Here is a 25,424-nt window from a genome sequence, read left to right as displayed (position 1 = left end):
TGATCTTTTCCTTTACCCAAGCTATGTTAAAAAAAACAGTCCCATGCTGATTTCTCTTTTCAGTACTACCCACAGTTCTTTAAACTTTTCCACATCACACCAGCTAATTGTTGTGCCTCCTTCTTCCCTTGTTGGACCTACCCGAGACAATAGCTGACAGTGTTACAGCAGCTTCCTGCTTTTGTCATCCCTGTGCAGAGCTGGTTTGGCATAGGCAGATCACTACAGCTTGTGTAGCTGCAGTGTAGTCTTCTCCTGTTGTGACCAAATGAGGTCCTAGGGCTCTGTAGTCATATTTTACCCCAGGAGGTTTCACCTTGTATCTTGGGAGATACATCAACAACTTCTCCTTTGAAATGTGCAGTGACTAAGATCGTCTCCCACTTGCTGGTGGCTGAGCCAGAGAAGATTTATGCCATGCCTGATCCAACCATGCCGGAGAGTGACATCAAAGCCCTGACAACCCTCTGTGACCTGGCAGACAGGGAACTGGTGGTGATCATTGGCTGGGCAAAGCACATCCCAGGTAAATGGGGAATTACAAGGGTGGAAGCATGAACAGCAAAGGGAGCTATTATTTTTCTCTGTGCTTATCAGTTTTGTCTTCAACCAGGATTTTTTCATAACGTGATGCATGGAAAATACTGTCACAGAAAACTACTTGTGGTGGGCTCTCATGGGTAACAAACTTCAATGCAGCCCATGATGTAGGTGCATAAGTTTATGACTGTATGTGCATGTGCCATGGGATTATGCAGAAGGCTTTTGTATGATACAGTGAAGTTCTCTGTTGTATCTGGCACTGAGTGGCCCAGTGAAAGCAGCCTTTGGAATGGTATGGTGGAATTTTGTGATTTTGTACTACATCAACATGACCTAGGTCTGTTAGGTTTAAAGATGAGTAAATGTTATGGCAGTGACTGGACTTTACTGCTAATGGAAAGGCAGGTACGCACTCTGTCTGTAGTGGACATTACAGAATCACAGAACTTTCTGAGTTGGAGGGCACCCACAAGGATCATCAAGTCCAGCTCTTAAGTGAGTTGCCTATACAGGGATCAAACCCCACAACCTTGGCGTTATTAGCACCAAACTCTAACCAGCCTGAGCTAAACTCAGAGTCATTCTTGCCCAGACTCAGGAAAGCTTCTGTCATAATGGATTCATCACAGAACAAGTCCCACTGTGATAGACAACATGCTATTGTCAGTCCAGGCTTCTAGTCTGACAAATAATGAGGACAACTTACTGGCAGTGTGACTGGCTCACTGACTTCATCCAATCTGTGTCTGTGTGATTGAGTGACTTAACAAGTGTTCCACACCTGCAGGTAGGGTGGACCCAGACTGAAGGAGCAGACATGGCCACCATCGAGGGAGTTCTGGGTACAAAGATTTGGACTGGGAAGGGAAAGTGCCCCCCGCACCCCCGCCCCCACTTTCCAACCCACCAAAACCAGATAGGTTGGATTTGCGTGTGGAGAAGGCTAGCCAGGGAACTTAGGGGATATTGTTGGAGTTTACATGGCTGCTTTCCAAAGACTGCTTCAGACATTCACTATAAACAGTGCACTAAAGCTATAAACGGCTCACTTCAGCTGTCTTCTGCCTTCTGTCCCCCTTCCTTGTGTCAGGAGAATATTCCAGGCTCTGCTACAGGATCAGAGGATTTATTGCATGTTGTCTCTCTCTTCCACTGTGTGGGTCTGTATTCTCTTGCTTTGCTTCTTGGCTTTTAAGTTCTTCATTGTTTGGTGAGGCATCTTATCAAGAGTGATCAGACAGTGTAGTTTTGTGCATTTTATTTCCTTCTGTAGCTCCTCTTCTGGCTTTTTGGTAACTACTTCTCTTTTTCCAGAAGGAGTATTTTTCCTGGGACTCAAGAGCTAGTGGTTTTCTGGGCAACATGGAATGTGAATTTTTATGAGGTGGGACTATGAAGGCTGGAGAAACTTTTTCAGGACAGTGTTTCTGAGAAGAGGTTAATCTCGGTGCTGCCCTTCTTACAAGAGATCTGCAGCATCTGCAGGGATTACACCCATCAGTAGTGCTGAAATCCATGTGTGGCTGATTCATCACAAGTGGGGTTACAGTGATGATTAGGGAACTCAGCCTGGATTGATCTACTAACCCAGTACTTGGAGTGTTGACAGGAATAGTTTTAATGCAATGCAATTAGCTGCTACAGCTTTCTAGTGAGGTGCCATTGTACATTCCTCTAACCTTGGCTATTGCTGTTTGCACAGAGTGCCCTGCTTTGTTTCCTAGCTTGTGACACTGGGATGGGCATGGGATGCTCAGCTCCAAGTTCCTGCCGAATTTTCCAGACTGGTGATATTATCCCAGAACAGGAATATAGGAGAGATTGCTTCTGCACTGTGAAAGGGGCTCTTCTTCTCCCTTCTGAAATCAGACATATCTGCTATTATCTCAGATTTCTCTTGTGTATTTTCATCTCATATCAAAGGCCCTGCAATACAATCACAGCCACAGCCTACCACAGTTCAGACCAGTAGTGGTATTTTACAGCGAGGGCTCAGGGATTGTTAAAGAAGAGAGCACTATTGATTAAAAAGAAAAAAAACAAACATAATAAAAGACAGTTCATAAAGATGGAACAAAATACTCTGTAGTTTTGGAACAAATATGAAACATACTGAGTTAGGCAGCAAGGGGGCAGAGCAGGGCAGGGCCAGAAGGCTGCCACATGTCTGAGTTAACCATGCCCTGTATTTCTGCCTTCCAAGGATTTCGAACTAAACAGGATATTGTTTCCTGTGTGCATGAACTCTTGGTCAGAGATGGATGGAGAAAGGAGCAGAAGTCACATGTTACTGCCTTCTATTCACACTGGAACTAGTTAAGAACAGTGTGATGTTAAAGTCATACCACCCCTTCAGAATCCCAAGTATCAACATAAACTTGTACTCCACAGTATTAGCAAATAAAATCAATAAGCTTAAACACATTCTCCTATGATAATAATAAAACATGATTTAACAGTGTTTAGAAAATGTTATTAGCTCAATAGCCTTATTAACCATTAGCTCAAAAGCCACACTTATCGGATGTGGAGTTGTTCCCTTCTGTATGAGGCCCCCTCTGCACTAGTCAGTCTCTCCCCATGCTAATTGTCTTTGAACAACATCCAGCTTTTCCTCTTGCTTTGATGCAGGGTGACAAGACTTCTCTTGAGGAGTGACGATGAAGGCTCTCCCAGGGTAGCTGTTGTGCTATCCTCACTAGGAGGATGATAGTACTAGCACAGAATGAAATATGGCAAGTGGAGTGACAGCAGCTGTGTCTGGAGTGGCCTCAGATCCTATAATTACATCTCCTTTTATTACCTCTGCTAATGGCTCTCCAGGATGACAGAAATGATAATAAATTAACAGAATATGAACTCCACTTGCCACAAATTGTGTGACTTTTTTTTTTAAATTTGGGAGCTCTCACTGCCTAACCACTGAAATAAAAAAAAAAATCACACACACAAAAAAACCCAACAAAACCAAACCTGAATGTCACATTAGCTATTGCAAATAAAGCAGCTTTTCTCAAGCTGCACCTGGAAAGAAGGGAAACATGCATGCAGCTCTCTTGCTAGAGCCAAAACCTCCTGTTTTGGGAGCCTAGGGCTGGCAGTGGTGCATTAAGTACCTTTCAGGATCAGACTTGAGAAAAGCATCAAGAAACAGGTCACTGAGGGCATTTCTAGATGTTGGGCCATCAACAGCGCAGGAGTGCAAAAGGGTTGGATTCTCACAATTCCTGGAAGCTTATGACAACAAGGCAGTTAAATTTCACAATTAGAGATTCCCCGATGTTACAATCCTATAAAAACAAGCCTATGATTTTGGCCAGGTGAAATTAGCATTTGCTTTTCTTCATCTCAACTTTTATAGCATGAGAGAGTTACATGATTTTCCCTTTACTAGAGTGATTCAGGACAATCATTTAGCCCTTGCATTCCACATGTGTGTGGAGGAAAAGGGTCCCAATTCTGTCAGGTGTTTCAAGTCCAGGCTTGACACGACAGCGCTCCCTCTTCACACCTTCCTGCAGGAGCTGAAGTCGTTGGCTGCCTGAGTGTGCTTCTGGCCAGGGTCTTTCCCAGGTGGGGGGGGCAATTGCAGCAGGCTCTCCTGTTCTTGGCACAGATCACATTCTCTCCTGTTCTCACCTGTCATAACAGCCTCTTGGGAAGAGGTGATGAACCGAGATGCTTTATGTACAGGCTACTGTTACGGTTATTTTTTTCTACTTTATTCTGTAGCACAAAAGTAAGAGCCATGCCTGTCCTGGATCCTCTTGCTCTATTGCATGACAGTTTCTCAATCTTTAATGAATTTTTTGGCAGACTGCAGTGAGGCAATGGTGTAACCCCTTTTGTAATCCATACAAGGAATGAAGATGCAGAAAAGTCACATGACTGACCCAGAAAATGGACTTAAGGCAGCAGCCTAAATGCTGGACTGATCTCCATGGTCAGAGCTAGGAAAGGGGTGACCAAAGGAGGGATTTCAGGTTCTAAAAACTGCACCAGTGGCTGTGCACAGAATCATTACCCCTGTTTCAGAGCTAATCTCATCAGTTCCCTGTTTAGCAGGCAGAGCTGGGGAGACATGATCCCAAGCCTTTGAGCTGCATCAAGCCTGCACTTGGACTGAGTCAGGAGGACTGCATTACTGAGCAGGACATAAAGGGCAGAAGGGTGAGACAAAGGACAAGGCACTCACCTCCCAGCCTGAGCAAGAGGTGGAACTCACCAGGTCTAGGGCTACATGGAGCACAGGCTATGCTGTACAAGAATCAGTCTCACAGTCATGGAACTTGATTTGCAGCTCTTCTCCCCAGTAGCCTGGACTTCTCTTCAGCTGTTCCCTCTGGCACTCCTCCCCAATGGTTTATTGATTCTTCCCTCCCACCCACTGCTCCCCCCAGACCTTGCACTCACAGCACGTGACAGCTGATTGGTATCTGTTAATTAATGTAGCCTGGGGCCTCTTTTCTATTCAGTGGCCTGATAAGGGAAATTGGATGTCCAAGGGCTGCCAGGCCATTATCACCCTTTGCTTCCCCTGGCAACACAAACACAAAACATGGCGTAGAGATAAATAAATACCACTAACCCAACCTTTTGCCTTCCTATCCCCAGCTGAGATAGTGCAGATAGAAAAAAAGATCCCACAGTCAGTCAATATAGCAATCATCAGCTCTTTCGTTAATTGCCAACTTGATAACAAGAGAAATCAAATGATCATCATGGTGGATGGCTTGGCTATGTATGCCCCAACTTGGGGCCAAGAACTGTGAGTAGTGGGGTTGTGGGATAAAGCAGACCAGCTGAGCTCACACGTGGCCAGCGGAGCTGGAAGGTTTCTGCACAGAGGCTCATGAGCTCACATGTCTCTTGGTGATGCTCGAGGCTTAATGTGCATCTGGGGACAAGACTGTCTGGGGAGGTTGATGGAGCATTGCTCTCCTAGCTGAGGGGTGCCTGGGTGTCCCATTCTCTCACAGCCTAGGAACCTTTAGAAACAAGGAGCAGCCAAAAAAGTCAGTTTTGCCTGTCTGGTGGGCAAAAGCTGTGTAGAGGGCACCAACACATTGTGCATGACATTTCTGTTTGCAATGGCTGTTACAGTCCCCATCTCCCAGGATCTTTCATGGTCTCGCCTTCAAGGGTAGCTGGTATGGAGGGCATAACAGTCCTCTCCACTTCCTCAAGCAGACTCCGGGAATGTCAGGGTCTATCTCCAGATGATGACTGTTCTTTCTATATTTGATGAAAATATTTGGTTTACTTCTGGTTCCGTTGCTACCAGGTTAGGCTATGATTTAGGCACTTGTAAGGCACCATAAAGGTATTTCTGTCACTGGGTAGGGTTGTTGGCAGAGCTGATGGTGTGGAGATCTGGGGGTGGAGATCTGGGTGAGATGAGGAATAGAAGAGGATTCTGTTCACAAATGTATTCAGCTTCTGAACACATTTTGGTGCCTCGTTGTGGCCAGACCTTTTCTCATGTTGGCCAAAATATGAGATTGTAGTTTACTTGTAATTCAGGCCTCTGTCATTGCTTCCTATCCCATCAGAAACCCTCTTTTCTGCCATCTTCTCTGCTCTTTGGTCCCAGGTGCAGTACAAACCTACATGAGGAACAGTGAGCAGGACAATGTGGTACAAAATAGTTGGTGCTATAAAAGAAACAGTGATCATTGAAAAGAGGTTGTAATTAACCTGGCACTGCCATAAATGCAGTCAGAGAATTAGAACTCCTGTTTGAGGCTGTAGGTGGACATGGGAGCAAAGAGAAGGATGAGTGCTTAATTTGAAAGGAAACTCTAAGGACCTTAGGCTCTTAGAGGCTTTTCTGCACAACCATTTGACCCTGCTTGTCTTTTGCCCTGTCAGGGTTCTCCAACCTCTCCCTTGGGGACCAGATGAGCCTTCTGCAGAGTGCCTGGATGGAAATTCTCATCCTGGGTATTGTGTACCGCTCCCTGCCATATGAGGACAAGCTGGTCTATGCTGAGGACTACATAATGGATGAAGAGCACTCTCGTCTGACAGGGCTGCTGGAGCTCTACCTGGCCATCCTACAACTAGTGCGCCGCTACAAGAAGCTCAAAGTGGAAAAAGAGGAGTTTGTCACACTCAAAGCTCTGGCCCTCGCCAACTCAGGTACAGCCCTGGCCCAGCCAGCCTTGCAGTCAAGGAGGCTCATGCTGTTATTTGACCTGTGAGGAAACTAGAGCCTACTGCCTGAGACTGCTCTGCCTGTGTCAGGCTGTGCTGGTTTAAAGATGAACCAGCAGGGGAAATGAACTCACCACGAGAGAGATTATAAGTCAGACCTAAAATTTAATAATAATATTACAATAGCAACACTGACACACAAGGGAAATTGCTTTCAACTCACAAAACCCCAGCAGTATAACCCAGTGTCCTGGGGCACAAACCCAAGGGGGTTTGTTTGCCCTTGTGCTGAGACCCCTGTGGTTCCCCTAAGTCCAGAGCAAAAGGAAAAGAAAAACCTGTTGGTGCAGGCGAAGGCTGTGGTCTGGGCGAGAGCAGGGATCTCCTCCTGTCAAGGTCCTGCTGCTGCTCTGGATCCGACGAGAGGTTCCCGAGGTCTTCTTACCCACCCCTTATGTACCCTCAGGGAGCTCTCAGTCCCTCCCCCTGGGCGGGGACTCACACAATGGGTGATTAACTCTGGGAGCCAGGGGGTGTTGAGCTGTTGATGGCCCATTAGCAGCTCCGCCCCCCTCAGGCTGGGTGTGAAGGTGATAATGGCTCCCTGGGCAGCTGCTGCTAATGGCCCATTGACCTTGGGGAATGAATAGAGGGGGTAGAATACACAGCTTTGATCACCCCCACACAGGGTTAGCTGGTCCCTCCTGCTGAACTAGGACACAGGCAATATTCTCAAAGCTCCTCTCTGTCTGCAGAGCAGAACTTTAGCTGGAAAGCCGGGAGAAATGAGGCTTACTGCTGCTACAGCCCCAGCTATGCTCTGGCCCTGTAGAAGAGTGGAACCAGGCAGGGATGGGCTGGCTGCTGTTTTCTGGCAGTGAAAAAAGCCCTTTTTCACTAGCAAGCCACCTCCAGTGCTGTGAATTCAGAAAAGGGGATGTGGGCCATGCCTGACTCCACCTTGGTAGTGTTGGTTGGGTACAGCAAACAGGGAAGCCCTGGTCCTAGTTTCAAATGCCAACAAAAGCTGTGGAGTTGGAGCTGCCTGGTCCTGTCCTGGAGATGTGCAGTGACCACATACACTGAACCCCCTTTAACTGGAAGACAGTGCAGATCTTGATTGCAGCCCTCAATCTGTCAGACTTCATTGTACAAAAGCTGGACAGACGCATATTTGCTAAGGAGTCCTGTCTGAAAGGGAAACTGCTAAAGCTACTGTGTGATGAGGGCTCCCTCTGTGTCCTCTGACTCTCACTGTGTCACACCAGATCTCTCTGCTGAACCACATCATGCAGGTCACAGAACTGACCTTTGCAGCCCAGCCTTGAAACCAGTAGCTGTGTTTTGGCTAAAACTGCATTACAGAAAGACATCCTGTGTGAATCTGGAGGGCTTAAAAGAGGGGGAATCTACACCTTCCGTGGTAGCTGAATCTAATAATCATTCAGTTAAAAAAAAGGCACCATATCTTTAATGTCTGTTTGCCCAAATTCAGGCTCTAGAGACTGGTCTTTGTTGAGCTGTGTCCTATGACTTCGGGTCTTTTTATACCTGACAGCTTGATGCAGTAAAGTTCCTGTTCCATACTTGCATTCCTTGGCTCTGAATACACTTCAAGTGTAAGGAAGTGGTCCAGGATGCTGTGAGTCTGCCCTTTCCTCACCATTTTACACCATTCTGTTTCTCTTTGCCATCCATGCACTTCTTAGCAGTAGCAAGTTAAAAGAAAAACAAAAAAGAAAGAAATTTCTTAACAGCTCATTGATACAAATGTTGAGTAGCATCTGGTATTTTTACTGATCCCCTGTATTTCCCCTAGGAGACTCCTCCTGCAGGGATGATTCACCACTGATAGTTATTTTGAGATCTGTCATCTAGCCAGTTTCTAATCAATTGAAAGTGTTCTCTATTGATATTGCATAGTGCTAATTTTTTAATGAGAATGTCCTGTGATTCTAAGCCAAGTGCCTTATAAACACCCAAGTCTATCATATCTGTGCAGTTAACTGTATCAACCAAACTTGTAATCTCATCAGAGCATGACATCAAGCTTGTTTGACAATAGCTGTCTTCCAAAGTATCATGTTGACTGGCAGTAGAACAATAGAATCATTTAGGTTGGAAAAGACCTGTAAGATCACCAAATCCATTGTTAAGCCACCACAAAACCGAGTCCCTAAGTGCCACAGCTACATCTCTTTTATAAATCCCATCTTATCAGTCTTAATGGAACATCACCTTTATTTTTTCCTTTATTTTTGTCCTGGTTCACATCAGGCTAGTATACAAATTATCAGCTAAGACCTAGGAAAATATGTGCATTATTAGAAATTTTTAGTTGTCTTGAATTTCTTAAAAATACCAAGACTTGTTAATTATTAATCTGCCCTAGATGGCCCTCAGCCAGCCATTTTAGAACTCTTATAGCCAAGTTATCCAGCTCTGTTGATTTGTGTGAAGTTTGTCCTAATAGTTCTAACGTCTTCTTGCATAACAACAGACAAAGAAATCTTCATCATGATCATATAACACAGGTACATAGTGCTTCTCTTTTCCAAACAAGACAAAAATACTGAGGATTCTGTCTCCACTGCACTGCTATTAGTAGTTTAATCATCTCCAGGTGAAAAGAGCCCCCCTGCCAATGGTAATTTTTCTTCTATTTCTTAAATATTTGTAGTACTTTTTTACTGTCCTTAGCCCTTCCAGCCATGGCTTTTCCTCCTATGCCCTTCACTTCCCTTATCGATTTTCTACACTTCATAACTTCTGATTCATATAAAGTGCTATCTAGTTCCCTTTATCAATTTCTCATATATTGCTTTTTTAGCTCTAATTGCTGCCTTCAGTTTGCCACTGAACCAGGATGGGCAGATGGCCAAGGCTGGCATCTCTCGACTATGGAACAGTGACTTTTGGTGATGTAATCAACTTGTTAAAGAACCTGTCTACCAGGAAGGTCATGGGATAAACAGGGAGAAGGGCTTCTAGAGAGGCTGAATTGCAAAGGTAGTGGTTGTGGCAGAATAAGTGCCACACATTTATCTGGCCCATGCTGTGAGCAGAGACATTGCAGGACTAAGCCTTGGTGCTGTCAAGTTCTTCACAGTGCAACAGAAGCATCCTCTGCTATTGTTGCTCACTGTGCTTTCAGGACTAAGCCCAGAGTAAGCCTGATGAGACACTGTCTATCAGGAGTGGAGAAGCACTGAACAAAGAGAGAGCAGAACAACCAACACTCATCAGATGCTTTGGGGTTCTGTTTCCAGTGCTGTGGAGTAAAAAATCCAGGGTCAGGAGGTACAGGGCAAAGCATATTCTCAGCTGGGTGGAAAAAGCCCCTCTGACTTGACCTGTTTCTCCTACTGCAGTTAAAAACACCACTATGTAGGAGCATAATATGCAAAAATTCTGCTTTTTTATTTGTATTGAAACATATGAAAGTAAAGCACGAGATTTTGGTTTTCATTTTAAAGCTTTAATTAAAGCTTCTTGTGACACACACATAAGGAAGCTAGAATAGGGCAAGTGTATTTTTCTAATGTAACGTAACATTCAACCTTCACATGCTTTTAATACTAGTTCTTTTTTTTAGTATTTTTGACATGGATAAACTTGCAGAGCCTGCACATATGTGCCTGCAAGCAAACAGCCAATTCCTAAAACAGTAGGAAAGCAGTCTGGGCCAGGCTTCAGCTCCCTTGAGTCAGAGATGGGGTTTAAAGATGAGCACTTAGATTAGCACCTGTGCTGCCTAAACCTGCTTTCTGCCTTCCCTCCCATATAGATAAATTCTTGAATTTCCCTTATCCCTGCTGGGTGTAATTGCTCATGCAACCCAGGTTCTAGGGACTTTCCTCTCTTCCATGCAGCCCTGTGTATACTGACTCTTTGTTTCTAGGAATTCAAACAAATGAAAACAGAAATGGGAGCTCACTTGCTCTTCACTAGAGAAGAAGCTGACAATAGACTGATCTCTGAGTCTTTGGTGTGACACACCAAGGACACGCCTGCTGGGACTGGCAAATATAATTCAAGGGAACTGTCTTTAGTAAGTGCATTGTAGAGAGCTGAGTGATGAATTCTTAATGCTCAGAGCAGCAGACAAGTCCCAACAATATGATCGCCCATTTTTTGACAGAGCAGAGGTACTATAGACTTAATTCGTTACCCTTCAGAGCCAGCAGTCCTTTTTTAAGCATTCCTAGAATCCTCTTTCCTTAGGAGTAAAAATTGATCAATCTATGTATTGAAGAACCCTCCAGGTTAACATACAGCAGACATTCATTTTGGATATCCCAGACTGGTCGCACTTTATTTCCTCTTTTTTTCCCCCCAATGCATTAGTGCTGAGATGGAGTGAACAAGGTCAGGATCTGGCAAGGGCATGTATAGCAAATTCTGTACTAATGAGACTTGTGAGATTCCTGCTCCTGCCAGAAAATGCATGAAGAGAGTTAGTTGAGGAGGCAGTGGGCCTTGTCCACTCTCACACCTGCCCTGTACCCCAAGCCAGCAGTGCTGGAGAAGGGTTCCTGGCATGAAGCCTGGCTTCTAGGCCAGCTGACCCTCAGGGACATGGTCAGGCAGCCTGTCCCCACCTCAGTGCTCTGACAACTGTAAAAATTCATAGCTATTGATTCCGTAATTAACAGTTTATCTATGCCATCGACACCGTTTTGCTGATGGATTGCAAGGAAATTAATCCTGCAATGTTGTTTTATTTTTTGCAGTCAGCTGCCAGTTTTGAGCTTCTTTCAGCAAAGAGTGGTGGGAGTGGGGCAGGCTTTGATCCTTATTTGCCAAGTTCCTCTCACTGTATACACTTAGTTATTTAGTGCTGTTAAGTCTTGTCACACACATTACAGAAGCCAGGTGGCAAAAGGGCAGTTTTGGGATTCTGTCTACTGTACAGCAGCATCAGTACCCAAAACCAGAGCACCCACTTTGACCTGCTGCATGGCTCATTGCCTGGCACTTCTAGAACCTGCTGGGATCTGCAAACTCTGACAAGCTGTGATTACTTCTCCCCCTTGTGCCTCTAGCGAGAAGGGCATTAAACAGAAAGGCTGGAGGACATTTCCCACCAAGTTTCAGGTTTTGATACTTCCAGTCTCCAAAATGACCTCTGTGACTTGGCAGGAAACAGATCCCACTCACTTCTCCTAGATTGTGCATGGAAATTTTTGAAAGGTGCTACCTGGCTGGGAGAAGTTGCCAGACTGACTTGGCACATGCTTCTCCCTCCCTATTTTTCAGAATCAACCTCTGTGGCTAGCTCAGCTCACGGTGGTGATCTACCAGTCCTTCTCTGACTTCCTTTGCCTGCTCTCCTTTAAGATTGTCTAATTAGTGTATTCATTCTAAACAGCTTCTTAAACAGCTTTCTTTCTAGATAACAGTGTTTTCCCAACTGTTGTAATACTTTGAAAATCATGGATCATAAATATTTTTACCCTAAATGTATCTTTTGAAATTCACAGTCTCTTAATTTGTGTTGTGTTCTCCTTAGAGATGGCAAATGTTTCTAGAGATATTTTGGCAGCTTTTCTCCCCTTCACTGCTGTCACACTGGGGAACCCACGTCCTCACATTTGCGTTTGTGAGTGAGCTGAGCCAGAGCGCTGCCACACTGCAAAGCCCAGGCTGTGGTGGCAGGTGATGCAACTACGTATGTGCATGTGTACTTGCCATTGCTGTTGCTTCCGGATTCATTGCCCTGTGGCAGGAATCTTTATCAATGGGTTCAGTATCGATTAAAAGCCTCTGGATAATGAAGACATGGCAACAGTGTCTCCAGCTCTGTCAGAGCTGTAGGAAAGAAGCAAGTATCTGCAAGAAGAAAAAGAGCAAACCTTCAGCGGTGCTGTGCCTGGTTAGCTTTTTAATCAAATCTCTCTGTTCTTTGGTGCTGCCCTCTGGCACTATGACTTACCCACAAGTTTAGCAACCTGCCTTCAACACAGTTTCCCAGCTCAACGCTGGACTCGGTCATTACCAACTAGCTACCTTTGCTGCATAGACACACCAAAGAGCAGTCTAGCCTTGCTACCCCTCTGACAGCTTGTAGGAATCTCACTGGCAGCCTAAGGGATGAGACCTTGCAGGAGGTGTGGGTTGCCTTTATTTAAGCAGGAAGCTCTCTGAGCAGCTGCTGGCACTCTCTGCAAACAGGCATATCCACAAAGGTGGGTCTGGCAACACCCCTGGGCATGCTGGTTGTGACCTACTGGGGCTTTTCTGTCTTACTGACACCCTGAGCAGCTGCATGGCAATTAGGCAGTTTAGACAGATGAAGCGCTGTAGCAATGTTAATTATTCTTAATGAGATTGCTCCCAAGTGGCAGCACAGCAGCTGCTGCCCCTTGCAGGGTGACTCTCACCATAAGGAGCATGGAGGGCAAGTGAATGTGCAAATCACAAAGGCCTCCGGCCAATCCCTGCACAGCCTTAGGGTGGCTGGCAAAACGGACAGCACACTGGGCACAAGTGTCACCTACCCCTGGCAACCTTACTGTCCCTGCACTGCTAGGGCCAACACATTGCACTGCTAGGGCCAACACATTGCACTGCTGCCAAACTTCATAGCAGCAGCACTGCCAGCAGGGTCTTTTTTATCCCTTAAGAAACAAATCAAATCAGCAACAACACCCCCACCCCCCTCCCCCCTGAGATGAGGATGTGGGGGAACAACAAAACAAAAAAAACACCCCACAACAACAGAAAAGAAGGAAAAAAAACATGCTTAGCTTCAGAACCATAAAGGATTTCCTTCCTCGTGTCTGACTTACCTGTTTCCTGTCTTTTCTCCCTTCCCCCAGACTCCATGCATATAGAGGACATGGATGCAGTGCAGAAACTCCAGGACCTTCTCCACGAAGCCCTGCAGGACTACGAGCTGAGTCAGCGCAATGAGGAGCCCCGGCGAGCAGGCAAGCTGCTCCTGACCTTGCCCCTCCTGCGGCAGACCGCTGCCAAAGCTGTGCAGCACTTCTACAGCATCAAACTGCAGGGCAAGGTTCCCATGCATAAACTCTTCCTAGAAATGCTAGAGGCAAAGGTCTGACAGCCCCAGCGCCAGCCGACAGTGGCCTGGGAACAAACTAGGAACAAAGATGCAGACAATGGAGTAATCCAAACAGCAGCAGCAGCAGCAGCCACCGCCGGCTTTCATCTTCAATCATTTATTATGGAAGAATTATTTAATGTCTGTCGGCGTGACTGGAGAATGTTGTGTACAGGAGGGGGGAAACTTTTAATCAGTCACCTGTTTCTCTTTTTTTCATTGTTTTCTCTGTGGGAAATACCAGAATATGCTCTTGCACTTGTTGAGGTGGTCATCGGGGTTCAGCCCCTCTGATTAGTGATGCTCTCAGCACTGTCCAGGCCACCTGCTCCCCATCTACCTCCACCAGTGCTGGAGGGGGAGTGGGGACAGATACAGGAAGAGAGGAAGAATAGAGTCAATATAAACTTTGTCTGCTGGTGTTACAAGGGCTCAGTTAGAAAGGGAAGCAGCCATGGTCCTTCTTTTGGCACCTTTCTCCTCTAACCATACAACAGCTGCTCCTCTGGAGAAGAGCGCTGCTGGACCTCTCCTGTACAAATAGGCTGCCTCCCAGGCTCCTGTAACACTTGTACATACAGGCCCCACTTCTTACTGGGAAAGATACTCCTAACTGTGTAAGATATTCTGCGACCTTGTACAGTGTGTCATTACGCCTGGCTAGTCCCTCCCATGTACGATTCCTGCAGGCCCCTGAAGAGGTAGGATGTATGTCCCCGAGAAAATGCAAGTCTTTACCAAATGGTGAGAGAAAAGAGCCTGATGTTCTGCTTCAGTGCTGGGTTGGCTTGATAATGTCTGCATCCTCTCCTATGTGGTGCTAACTACAATTCTTCCACACTTTTCACCCTGTAGTATATCAAACCTGCCTCTTCAGCTCAGCTGAGTACCATTACCCACTTGTTCCTTGTGGCAGAGAACACAAGGCTTTGTCTGCATGGTAACTGCCCAAGTATTAATAGACCCCAACACAGATCTTTTCTAGGCTTCATTAAAGTGTTAGCTCTTTGCCTCCACAGAGATTTAGGCTTATTGCCAAATTCTAGTTAGAAATCAAGGGCACTGCTTTTCAGAGGCAGCTCTAGAGCCTGAAAGACTTTTTTTTTTGTGGCAGCCTAGGGAAATAAATTAGAGGGTGAAGTGAAACTCCCAATACTACAACTACGGTCTTCCCCTGCCTCATCACATTATCCTTAACAGCAGGAAGAAAACAAGCATAGATTATACAGGGGGCTGGTAAGAGATTCTCTTCCTGATCAGAAAGCAAATACCTGACCTTGGGTTGGTGGGAGAAGAACTGGGGAAATATGTATTTACTCCTCCTATGTAACCAGGTTCATGCTATCTCCAATCCCTGGTTGAGATCTGCTGCCTAAGGCGTAATTGCTGCATTCCCAGTAGCCAGAGGGAAATGTAGGTGACTGACAAAACTGACTGCTGGCAATCTCTGAGACTTTATTTTCTAGGTCACTTAGTTTTAAGCCAGCCTGAGCTGACAAAACCTGAGAGTAATGTCTGTTTTGTGGTCAGCAGCATGGCAGTAGAGGTGAGAAACAGCATTTGCGACACTACTAACTCTATTGCCTCTGTTGTCCTCAAACTTTCATCCCTTTGTGTCTTTCCCCAGGAAAGGTGGTGAGGTAGAGGAGTACATTGCCCCCAACAGGAAATCTTCCAAACCAGGGTTGAGATGTGTACTTGTTTTCTGCTGGAGCAGAATGTGTCACAGCAGGGCTGTCAGTGCTGCAGAACCCTGCCTGGCAGACTCAGAGATGGGTGCTGACTGATGGTGACCTCAGCCAGACTTGTACTTGAGTTAGTTCAGTTGCATCTCCTGTGAGTTCTTCCTACGCTACACAGTCGTAACTACTGTCATTCATTGTGTACTCACTTGATGAAGGAATTCAGTCTTGCTTCAGGCATATTAGTAAACCATCAGAGACCCAAGGGGCAGAAGGCGCATGGAAACTGGGACTGCATCTATGTTCACAGCATAGCAATTACACAGTGGTCTTGTCCTTTGAGTGGATACTGTGCTTCTCTACCCAGCTCCCTCCCAGAGGGAGCTGGGGAGAAAATGAGAGGCTTTCGGTTGCACTTGTAATCCTTGTACCTATCTGTGAACAAGGGACCAAAGTGAAATGCATGCAGCTACTACAGAGCCAGCTACTGTGTGCTGCACTGTGGTCACTCTTTCTGGCTGTGGCATGAATGCTGTCACAGATATGCTGGGTTGCTTTATTGCCTGTAAGTTTGACTCACTTGACCACTGTTACAGTCTTGCCAAGTACCACCAGCTCAGCCACAGCACACTGTCCCGCAGCCTTCTGTGCAAAGGTAGCTGTCCCAAAATGGCCTGAAAAGATCATAAGAAGCAGTTCGTACTCTGTTGGGCAGTGCTGGAAAGGTGACTTACCCAGAAACATCAATCAAAAGAACCCCACTAAAAATGCCCACCCAAAAAACTCCAAGGGCTCTTCTAGCTTTGTTGTATGTGGACTCAGGCCGCTCTCCAGAATAGTGGAGAACTGTTTACAAAACACAATTATGGAAAGCTGCCTAGTTAGCGTCTAGCTCACAGAAACTACTGGCTATTTAAAGTAGGTCTATGGCATGGAGGAAACTCCTGCCTTGACAGAGCAATATAAAGATACCAAATGCATTTTTTTCCAGGAACTTCTTTATCCATTAAAGCTGCATAACCTTGGAGCCCATCTGAATATTCTCCATTGCTTGAAGATAATATGCATGGAGATGTTTGCATTGCTTCTGAAATAGGATGGAACTGAATCAGACAGTACTAAGCATATATTAATGTCTTTAAACAGGGAATGCAAACTCTCCCCAGGAACTGGGACAGAAACATCTGTCTAGATTTAACCCTTAAAAGGATTGTACCATCCTAAATTGGGGACCACGTCAGGTCTCTTGGGCCCTTCACTTCTCTTCCCAGTTACTCGGATCTGCTGTGCATCACTGGTAATATCACACTGCCACTGAGGAGCATTTCCAGCTATGCAGTGAGCTGGGCTTGCAGAGGATGGCTAACATCCTCACATCTCAATGCACTTGGAAGCAGGAAATGAAGCTTCAGCAACTGCTTAGGTCTTTGCTCACAGTCTCTTATGAAAAGGTCTTGGGATGTGGAAAGTGAGACATGAACTGGGAAATGGGTTTTGGGTCATTGCTGTTTATGCAGCTCATTTGTAATGTATGAGTCGCAGAGTCATCTCCATACAGCTGTCCTTCATGGGGCAAAAGATGATGGAACTTGAGCCTTGGGACATAAATGGGCTCTATTACTTAAAGAAAAACAAAGCAGTAGAGGTAAGTCTGTCAGTGACAGTGAATAAGCATGAAGTCCACAACAGCAACTACAGTAAAAGCAGCTCCAGTCTCTGATTTGCCTGTGTGGGTAACAGAAACTAAGTACCTGTCTGCTACTGCAAAAGGGAATTCTTCCCAAGTGACCAGCTCTTCTGTTTTAGGCACATTCTTCTCTGGGAACAGCAGTGTCTGGCCTGTAATGCAAAACAAATTTCATGGGGATCAATTAAAAGAAAAGGTAAATTACCATACTGAATTTAGGTTTCTGAGGAAACTTGGGCATTACACCTCGCAGCAAAACTGTGAAGCTACAAGAAATGCCCCCACAACAATCAGGACCTTGCAGTATTGCTCATGCTTAGGGGGCATTATTTTTCTCTTCATAAGCTATGTCATCTTTTTTTTCAAACTATTACAAGTATATAAAATAAAACAGGCTCCACCAGAAACATGTAAGCAGCTATTAGAGGGGAAAGTCATTGAGAAAGACCCTAGAATGTAACCTGTTGAGCTTTTATTACCAATGGGCGCCCAGAAAAAGGAGCTTCCACTTTGTATCCTCAAGCTACAGTCAATCATTTGACTCTGTTGTTCTTGTGGCTGGGTTATGTGGAGAAGCTTGAGAGAGACAGAGGCTGTGAGAATGATGCAGGGAGTCATAGTCAGTGAAATAAACAGTATCTACTTAACTATTACCTGCTCCTTAAAAAAAAAAAAAAAGGAAAACCTGTTAAATAAATTGTATTCCTGTGGTACAGGTAATTTAAAAAAAAAACACGAAGAAATAAAACACAGAAATGTAAAAACAAACCCAGGCAGAGTAATGTTTATTGTGTAATGTTTAAGAGCTGCTCTGTTCTGTCCCTTGGGATGCATATAACCCCAGGGAAGGGGCCAATGTGGGGGAAGGCGTGATCTGAGCATGCTGCAGGAGGGTAGGAGAGCCCCAGTCCTCTCACGTAGAAATGCTCATTTGGTGTTATACCATTCCTGAATCAAAAAATTCTCAGCAAGCTTCTGAGATTTGTGACATGTGCTTTGCTGAGGACTTGTTAAGACCAGCACTGTCAGTCCCTGCTGTGGACCAGTCTGTTCCACTCACCCTTTTTTTCCCACATTATACACTTCTCTGGTGCATGGAATAATCAGGAGCTAGCAAGGAAAAAAGTCTTGAAGTTGTTCCAGTGAAAAACAAACCCTCTAATGATAAAATAGACCATTGGCTTGAACCCAGCAGTGACATCATGAGTGTTGCAAGCATAACAGCAGCTGCACAGTGCTGAAGTCATGGCATTTGCATTGATCTGGTGGTCAGGCGGTGCAAGAGGGAAAGTTCATAGCTGCGTGAGAAAGCAGAAGGAAATGTGCTATGATAATTGGGTCAGAGATGTGAGAAACAAGGTTCCAGGTTTTTATTCTGCCTCTGATTCTATTCAATACAGACAGCAACACACCGTATTTAAGCACCTCCATCTCCACATGCCTCAACAAACACTGCTAAGGTCCTTCTTCCAGGCAATGGCAGTCACTGGGATGATGCATCTAAAACCAGGCAATCAAGAGGCCTCTTAGGTCTGCCCTCAGAAGAAGAGGGTGGCTGAATTAATGGTGGACAGTAGGAAAGTCCATGGGCTGGAAATGAGCCTGAATGAAAACAAAGATGAGCCCAGAGCTGGAGAAGGAGGTGAAGCATGACAAGGTTTTTCCACACTTAGAAGAGCTACCCCCAGCCATGTCACCAGCACTCTGACTGTGATGGGTTCAATCTTTGAACCAACACAATCCATTTCCAAGTTCATATAGGCAGCTCACAGTGCACCTACATTATGTGCATAGGTCCTCTGAATGTTGTATCTGTTCACAAAAAGTCTGGATTTGACCAATACAGTAGGACTTTAAAGTGGACTGGACTTCAGGTTAAATATAACACAGGGTTGTTGATCTGTGTCTTTGCAAAAGGCAGTAGTCTTGGCTTTCTGAAAAGTTTATGTAGCACGGGAGCTGATAGTGTCAAGTCCCTCTTCAAACACTGTTCCAGGATTGTAAGTGTTCTGCAGTCCCTTAGTTCTAAAGTGGAAGCTGCCTTCCTGATGTTTCCTGGGAGCCCTTCTTTGTCTAGGTGTTTTGAGGCTTTCCTTATTTTGCTAACCAGTGTTCACTCATGCTGGAATTAAAAAGAAAAGGGTGAGGGAGTTGTCTTCATAGTAAGCACACAGAGCATTGGAAGAAACTGAGGCTCACAGAAGAGCTTCACAGGAAATACTAGGAAAACACTAATTTTCTCAAATCAGCTGTGGTGGGAAGAAGGTTTCTTTACTAACCAAAATTGAGTTCCCTTAACACGTTTTTCTCCCCCAAGTTGAAGTCATGTTTGACTTCTGGGACATGTTAGTAAGTTCCAAATGTTAAAACAGGATTGCAGTAGTTTTTTGTGTCTACCTACACACAAAATACAATGAATATCAGCAAGAGAACTAGATAATCTTTTAGATCTTTTCCAACTGTTGCCTAAATTCCTGTGAAAATAGGCACTCAGAAACAATATTAATGGAGAAAGATAGATGGTATACCTCTGTTGAAAGCTTTCAAGATGCACACACACCCACATGCACACTGGGCACAGGCACATGCACCCACAGGACCAGGGATCTTAGTTTTACAGCCTCTCTAGCCATTAGCATATATGTTATCTTTGACAACCGTAGTTCTCATTTCCCTTGGTACCCCACCCACAGAGGTCTTTAGAACTGCCCCTTGGAGAAGCTCCAGGACCTCTAGCCCTTCTCCTTGTGTTTTGTCTCCAAGCTATCTTGCAGGTGGCTTCTTCAAAACAGCATGTCCTTGTGAGAGCTTAAGAAATGTTTCAGTAACTTCCAATACCACCTAACATGTGAGCAACCCAGGAAAATCCATGTAACCTGTATAATTCTAAAAATCTACAAAATATACACTTAGGTATCACAATCCAGGCCATTCTATCATTCTGTGAAGATAGTTTTCTTTCAGGCTAAGGTATCACACAGGGAATCAAAGCAAACATTGGCTAAAGTACAGGAAACTTCAGTGTTTCACTTCCAGTAACAGAAGGCTGTGTGCCTGGATTTCTTTACAAAGATGTTTTCTCCTATTGCAGCCTATTTGAAATGACACCGTGGGAAAAGCAGAATACCTGTGCCTGGGGAGTAGCAGGACTAGCCTAGCAGTGACTGAGAGAGACAGAGGCTGATAAGCAACTAATATGAGTTGTGTTTGGAAAGCACAAAGATGGTTCAGCAAATTACAACAGTCTTGATCCAAAGCAGCTGCCAGCTGGCCAAAAACAACAGCCTTGCTCCAAAAGAATTGTATCCAACAAGTTTTTTCACCTTAGCACTAATCAGCTTTGAGAGGGCCATCATGCTTCTGGTCTTTGTATCTTCCTTCCACAGGGTTTGAGAACAGGCTAGAGAGCTGAGCTCTGAGAGTAGCAGCATCCAAATAATGAGTGAAGCCACAGAAAAGATCAGAACTGGTCAGAGGATCAAAGCATTTTTTGCAAGAAAAACAGAAGGGCAACAGCTACCACTGACACATCACAGATTTGCTTCAATGCTTCACAGAGCCCTTCATAAATATAACAAGTCACATGCCTACTGCAGCCACCTCTTAGCAGCACACACAGCGCATGCAGAAACATCTGTGTTGGTTCAAACCACAAACACATTTAGACCAGAGTCCCCTCTGCTAACATGGCCAACAGCAGATGATGAGAGAAGAATGTAAAAACATGGCAAAGAGGTTTAATTAAGTCTCCCAGTAATTTAAGGACCAAAGGCTGCCTGAGCTAGATAAGTGGTCTTCGCATTTAACACCCCCCAATGATTTTTCTTACATTAACTTCTCCAGTTCGGTTTTCAAACACATTCATCCTTCACAGAACCCTGCAGCAGTGAGTTCCATGGATCACCACTCAAAGTACCTCCTTTGCCTGCTCTGAGCATGCCAAGACCTCACCCTATTCTACATCTTATTTTAGAAGACAAGCAATCCCCTGCTAACTTTTTCTTACCATGCACAATCTGTTGTGTCTCTTAAGTTTCACCCACAGTCATCCCTTTTCAGGGAGGAAGTACAGCTGCCAGCCTTACCCCTTCACTGGGTACACACTGCACCAATTAAGTTAGGGAAATGTGGTAATCAAAAAGGCAAATGGCTGCCTTCCGCATCTGATCTTGATGCTTTGAAGGCAAGTGCAAGAACCTAGTCACTGTCTGAGATCCAAAGACAGATATAGACCTCTCTGTATGCTAGCTACACACAAATGTACACACACATTGCATCTCGTAGTTATGTTTTCATTCACAGCACTACTGGAGTTCACATTTACCTTCAAAATAACTTAGAAACAAGATTAGCCTATTTAAACAACATTTTGCTAGCAATAATAACAGGTTGGAATCCTTCCTTCTTTACATGGATCTAGTCTTTTCCACAATAGATCTTTTTTTATCCATCTAAAAACAGAGGAAGCTAAAAAGGCACCTTGGCCTTTCTCTGATACAATCCTTTTACTGTAACACAAATGAATATTTTAGAACCAGAAAACTTTAATGCATTCCTTGATGTATTGAATAAGAGAATTTTTTAATGTATTCCTTCCTATTGCGCAAAAAGAAGCTGATTTCTGTTTAGAAATCCTAGCTTGTTTAATTCAGTAATGCCAAACTTCTCTAAATGCTTAAAATCAGCTCATTGACTATAAAAAAATCTCAGAATCAAGTGCATTATTTGGATGAATGAAATTATGATACCTTTTGTTCTCTGATTTTAAGAAACTGGCATTACATTTTCAATAAGCTTTATCACAGATCCCCAGTGTAATTGTAATTGTTGAATAATAAAAGGCAGGGCAGTGATCAGATAAGGAGAAGCCAGGATAGTGTAAATTCAAATCACTTTTCAAATCACAAAACAAGGCTGCATTTAATAGATCAGTTAGAGCAAAGCACATAAGTCATGTTTTTGAGAGGGGTTAATTTACACCATTTGCCAATTAAGTCAAGTGCAATACATAAGTTATAAATAATGGCACTGGAGTGGAGAGTGTTATATTTGGAATGAAAACAATTTAACTGAAGCCAAAATTATAATCACCTTCAATAATTGCACTTCCAGCATTGTAAATTCTTTTCCGTCACAACACTGAAAGCAGTCAATGCTGCAAGTAATTTTCTATTACCATTTACATTATTAAACTCAAACACATTAACCAAACTCTTGTTTATATTTTTCATCAGTGGTTAATGCTACTACAAATCAACGATCCTTTGGATCAGTCTTAGGGAGTACAGTTTCATCAGATATTTTTCAATCTAATGAACTCTTGTAACCAAGCCTGAGGTAATAACTTATTAACCTCGTTGTTTTTGTCATTACATCATAAAAATTCATCATTATCCTTAAGGAGTGATGCTCCCAGCATTAGCACAGATGTCAGCTTTTCAGGGTGCTGTCCCCAGCTCTTCCACTGCCTTGAGCACTTCTAGCTCAGACTCACTTTTTCTATCTGCAGAAAATCTAAATCACTACTGTTGCTTCTGCCCATTTCTTCTTTCCATCACAGCTCTCTTTCTCCTGATGAGGTTCCTGCTATAATCCGGCCTGTTTCCCTTGCTAATCTGTGATATATTCTTGTTTCTTTGCTACTGGATGATCTCTCTTTCTCCTGGCTCCCTTCTCCTGTCCTGTTTCTGACACACTGACTCTGTGGGTGTGGAGGCCACCAGTGAACATCCAGTCCCTATGGCAGCCAACCACATCAAGCTTCTCCAAACCCCTGACAGGAGTTTCCAGCTGCCTTAACAGCAAGGCCCCCATGGCTAGCAGCCAGCTCACTGTTCTGGATGCCTTCCACTTTGGTAGAAGGGCCACTCTAGCTAACAATGTCTATTGTTCCCCATTGTTGAGGCTTTGCTAAGATGTCCTGGCTTTCCACCCAAACAACACTCATCAAACCAAGGGGAAGGCCACAGGAGGGCATTTGTAAAATGACACTGTTGATGCCATCTGGGCCAGGTTATCCTGCCTCATCATTCTCAAGCTTGTGTTTTGCAAACAGGAATGAAGTGCAGGCCTGACACACAGTCCACAGTCAGACTACATCACAGCAGCTTCTGCAGCAGTTCCAGTTAACTCGGCAAACTAAACCAAACCAGAGAAATACCATGCTCACCTTGGGCTCCACTGCACAACCCAAGAGAACCTCAAAATCATGCCAGCATAAGCCAATGAGGTCACGAGCAGAGGAGCACACAGCAACATGTGGTGTTGTAAGTGCTTTAACTAGAAAAGCTGTGTTCACTTCTGGCAAATAGTTACGAATCCAGGCTGAGCTACAGAAATTATAGAAACGCCACCAAATTCATACTCAATGATCAAAGAAAATAAAAACATTTTACAAATAAATTATAAACACCTTCTAAATGGGCCTAGAAATGTAAACTTGAGAGAAAGAATCAGTAAAAAAGAACAAAGCCTGCCTGGCAATACATTGAGCTCTGGTTCTCAACTTGCTTAAATCAAGAAATCACCTTGCCTTTTCAAAAGAAAAATACCTGGACTAATTTAGGACCTGTGTACTCTCTCATCTGTAAATGAGCAAGTAGACAGGCAAATGTTTTGAGTTTACCAAAATGATAAGGTTATTAACATAACTATAAAAACACTATATGAAATTCTAATTGATAGATAAGCAAATGTTACACCATTTTGCAGCTCTTCCCTGAGCCCACCAGCCTGTGCTGCTGGCAGAGTAAAGAGGGCTAGAAGCTTCCTACCCTGAATGTGTTCCGAACTCTGAAAGAGAGACTGCAGCTGGGTAGCACCACTGCCCAGCACACTGAGCCATTCTAGCTCAGCACTTCCTTCTGCCACCCATTGCCTATTTTAAGCCTTTTGGGCAGGAGCCTCCGTTTGATGCTGTGACCCCTGGCTCACCTCTTCTTCCCTGGGGCATGGAGCTTGGAAATAAGTATATCCTAAAAAGTGGCTGAAACCTAATATAAGTGATGCCTATGACCTCTTAAATTGTGGGAGACTTTAATTGGTGCATTGGCTGAATCAGCTTGGACCAGGACTTGAGAACTGTCTTTGAGTTTTGGTTTTCATGAGGACCATGTCCACAAAAGAGGGCATCAATGACTCATTCCAGAGTTTGTGATTGCCCTGTGTCCCAGAGCATGTTGCTGAGTTGCTTCTGCCAGTCCTCTGGACATTCTCAGAAACAAAGGTAGCACTAGCCTACCTACAGCTGCCTGACTGCTGTGCATGTTATTTATTCCAATAAAGGGAATAAATAACTTACCCCCAATTTGTCAGTGACATACCATGCTAAGCACAAACACTGTCACCTCCTTGTACCAGGTTCCATACTTTGCTGGTTACATTTATTCTCACACAATTCATCGCAGCAAATGCTCATTTCACTGTGTTTGGCTCTGCACCCTCCACAACACAAGTTGTTCATCTGGCAGATAAGCATTTCTCTTTTTAAAGATTAAAAGAGTCAAAGAACAGAAACTGCAACAGAAACTGTCAGGGCTATGTCTGTAAGTAGCTGCAATTCAGCTGTGCTATGCCAAATGAGAGGGACTAACCTGCTCTTGGACAATGTTTCACAAGGTGAGCAGAGCTGGCTAGATGTCCTTCACAACTAGTCCTGGTATGCTGGTGACTTCCCAGCTATGATGGAGAAGTGAAATAATCATTTCTTCCATGCACACCCATCAGGTAACTAGTTGCCCAGCAAATCAAGAACATATAGTACTCTGAAACAAACAGGAGAGAAAAAAATATGATATAATGATACCACAAAGGAAACATTAAGCAGCATTGCAGCATCTCTGTGTTGCAGACTTTGCTGAGGAATCAAATATCCTATGTAGTTAGCTTTATGCTTCACAGTTACTGCTGCTGAGCAGGTTAAATAAATAATCTTGTGTTACTTCTGTCCTTTCACAGGCCCCAATCTCCACTTGTTAATGAAAGTGGGGAGACATGGACAGAATATTATTTCCCTGCTAGTCCACACCTTAGGTACCATTTTATTTTCTGCTGGATCATTTCTTGTGATTAGGAAGGTTCCCACTCATGTATTTTGAGCTTTCAAGGAAAAAAGAGTGAGAGAAGAGGGGCAAAGTTAAAATAAAAGCATGATAGAATTTGTTCCTTATCTAGTTGGCATAACTAGCTTTGCTGCTTGCTTCCCTTTCATCAGGCTGTCCAGAAACCATAGACATGAAGATTTTTGCCCTATGCTTGCCACCAACCCATGCATTAGTAAGAGTGCAGGGCG

The 25,424-nt window shown here is 44.3% G+C and overlaps 1 protein-coding gene across 1 annotated transcript in view; it reads left to right on the top strand.

The window, feature by feature from the left end:
* Window positions 1–18,238, top strand: part of ESRRB (estrogen related receptor beta) — a 127,912-nt gene extending 109,674 nt beyond the window's left edge. Inside the window, exons 5-7 of the mRNA XM_071559412.1 lie at window positions 365–526; window positions 6,415–6,684; window positions 13,521–18,238. Coding sequence (XP_071415513.1) covers window positions 365–526; window positions 6,415–6,684; window positions 13,521–13,765 — 677 coding nt within the window. The 3' untranslated portion in view covers window positions 13,766–18,238. The remainder of the gene's footprint in view (window positions 1–364; window positions 527–6,414; window positions 6,685–13,520) is intronic.
* Window positions 18,239–25,424: the final 7,186 nt, after the last annotated feature.

This window comes from Pithys albifrons, chromosome 6 (genome assembly GCF_047495875.1).
Source record: "Pithys albifrons albifrons isolate INPA30051 chromosome 6, PitAlb_v1, whole genome shotgun sequence".
Taxonomy (NCBI): domain Eukaryota; kingdom Metazoa; phylum Chordata; class Aves; order Passeriformes; family Thamnophilidae; genus Pithys; species Pithys albifrons.
This window is presented reverse-complemented; position numbering and strand designations above follow the sequence as displayed.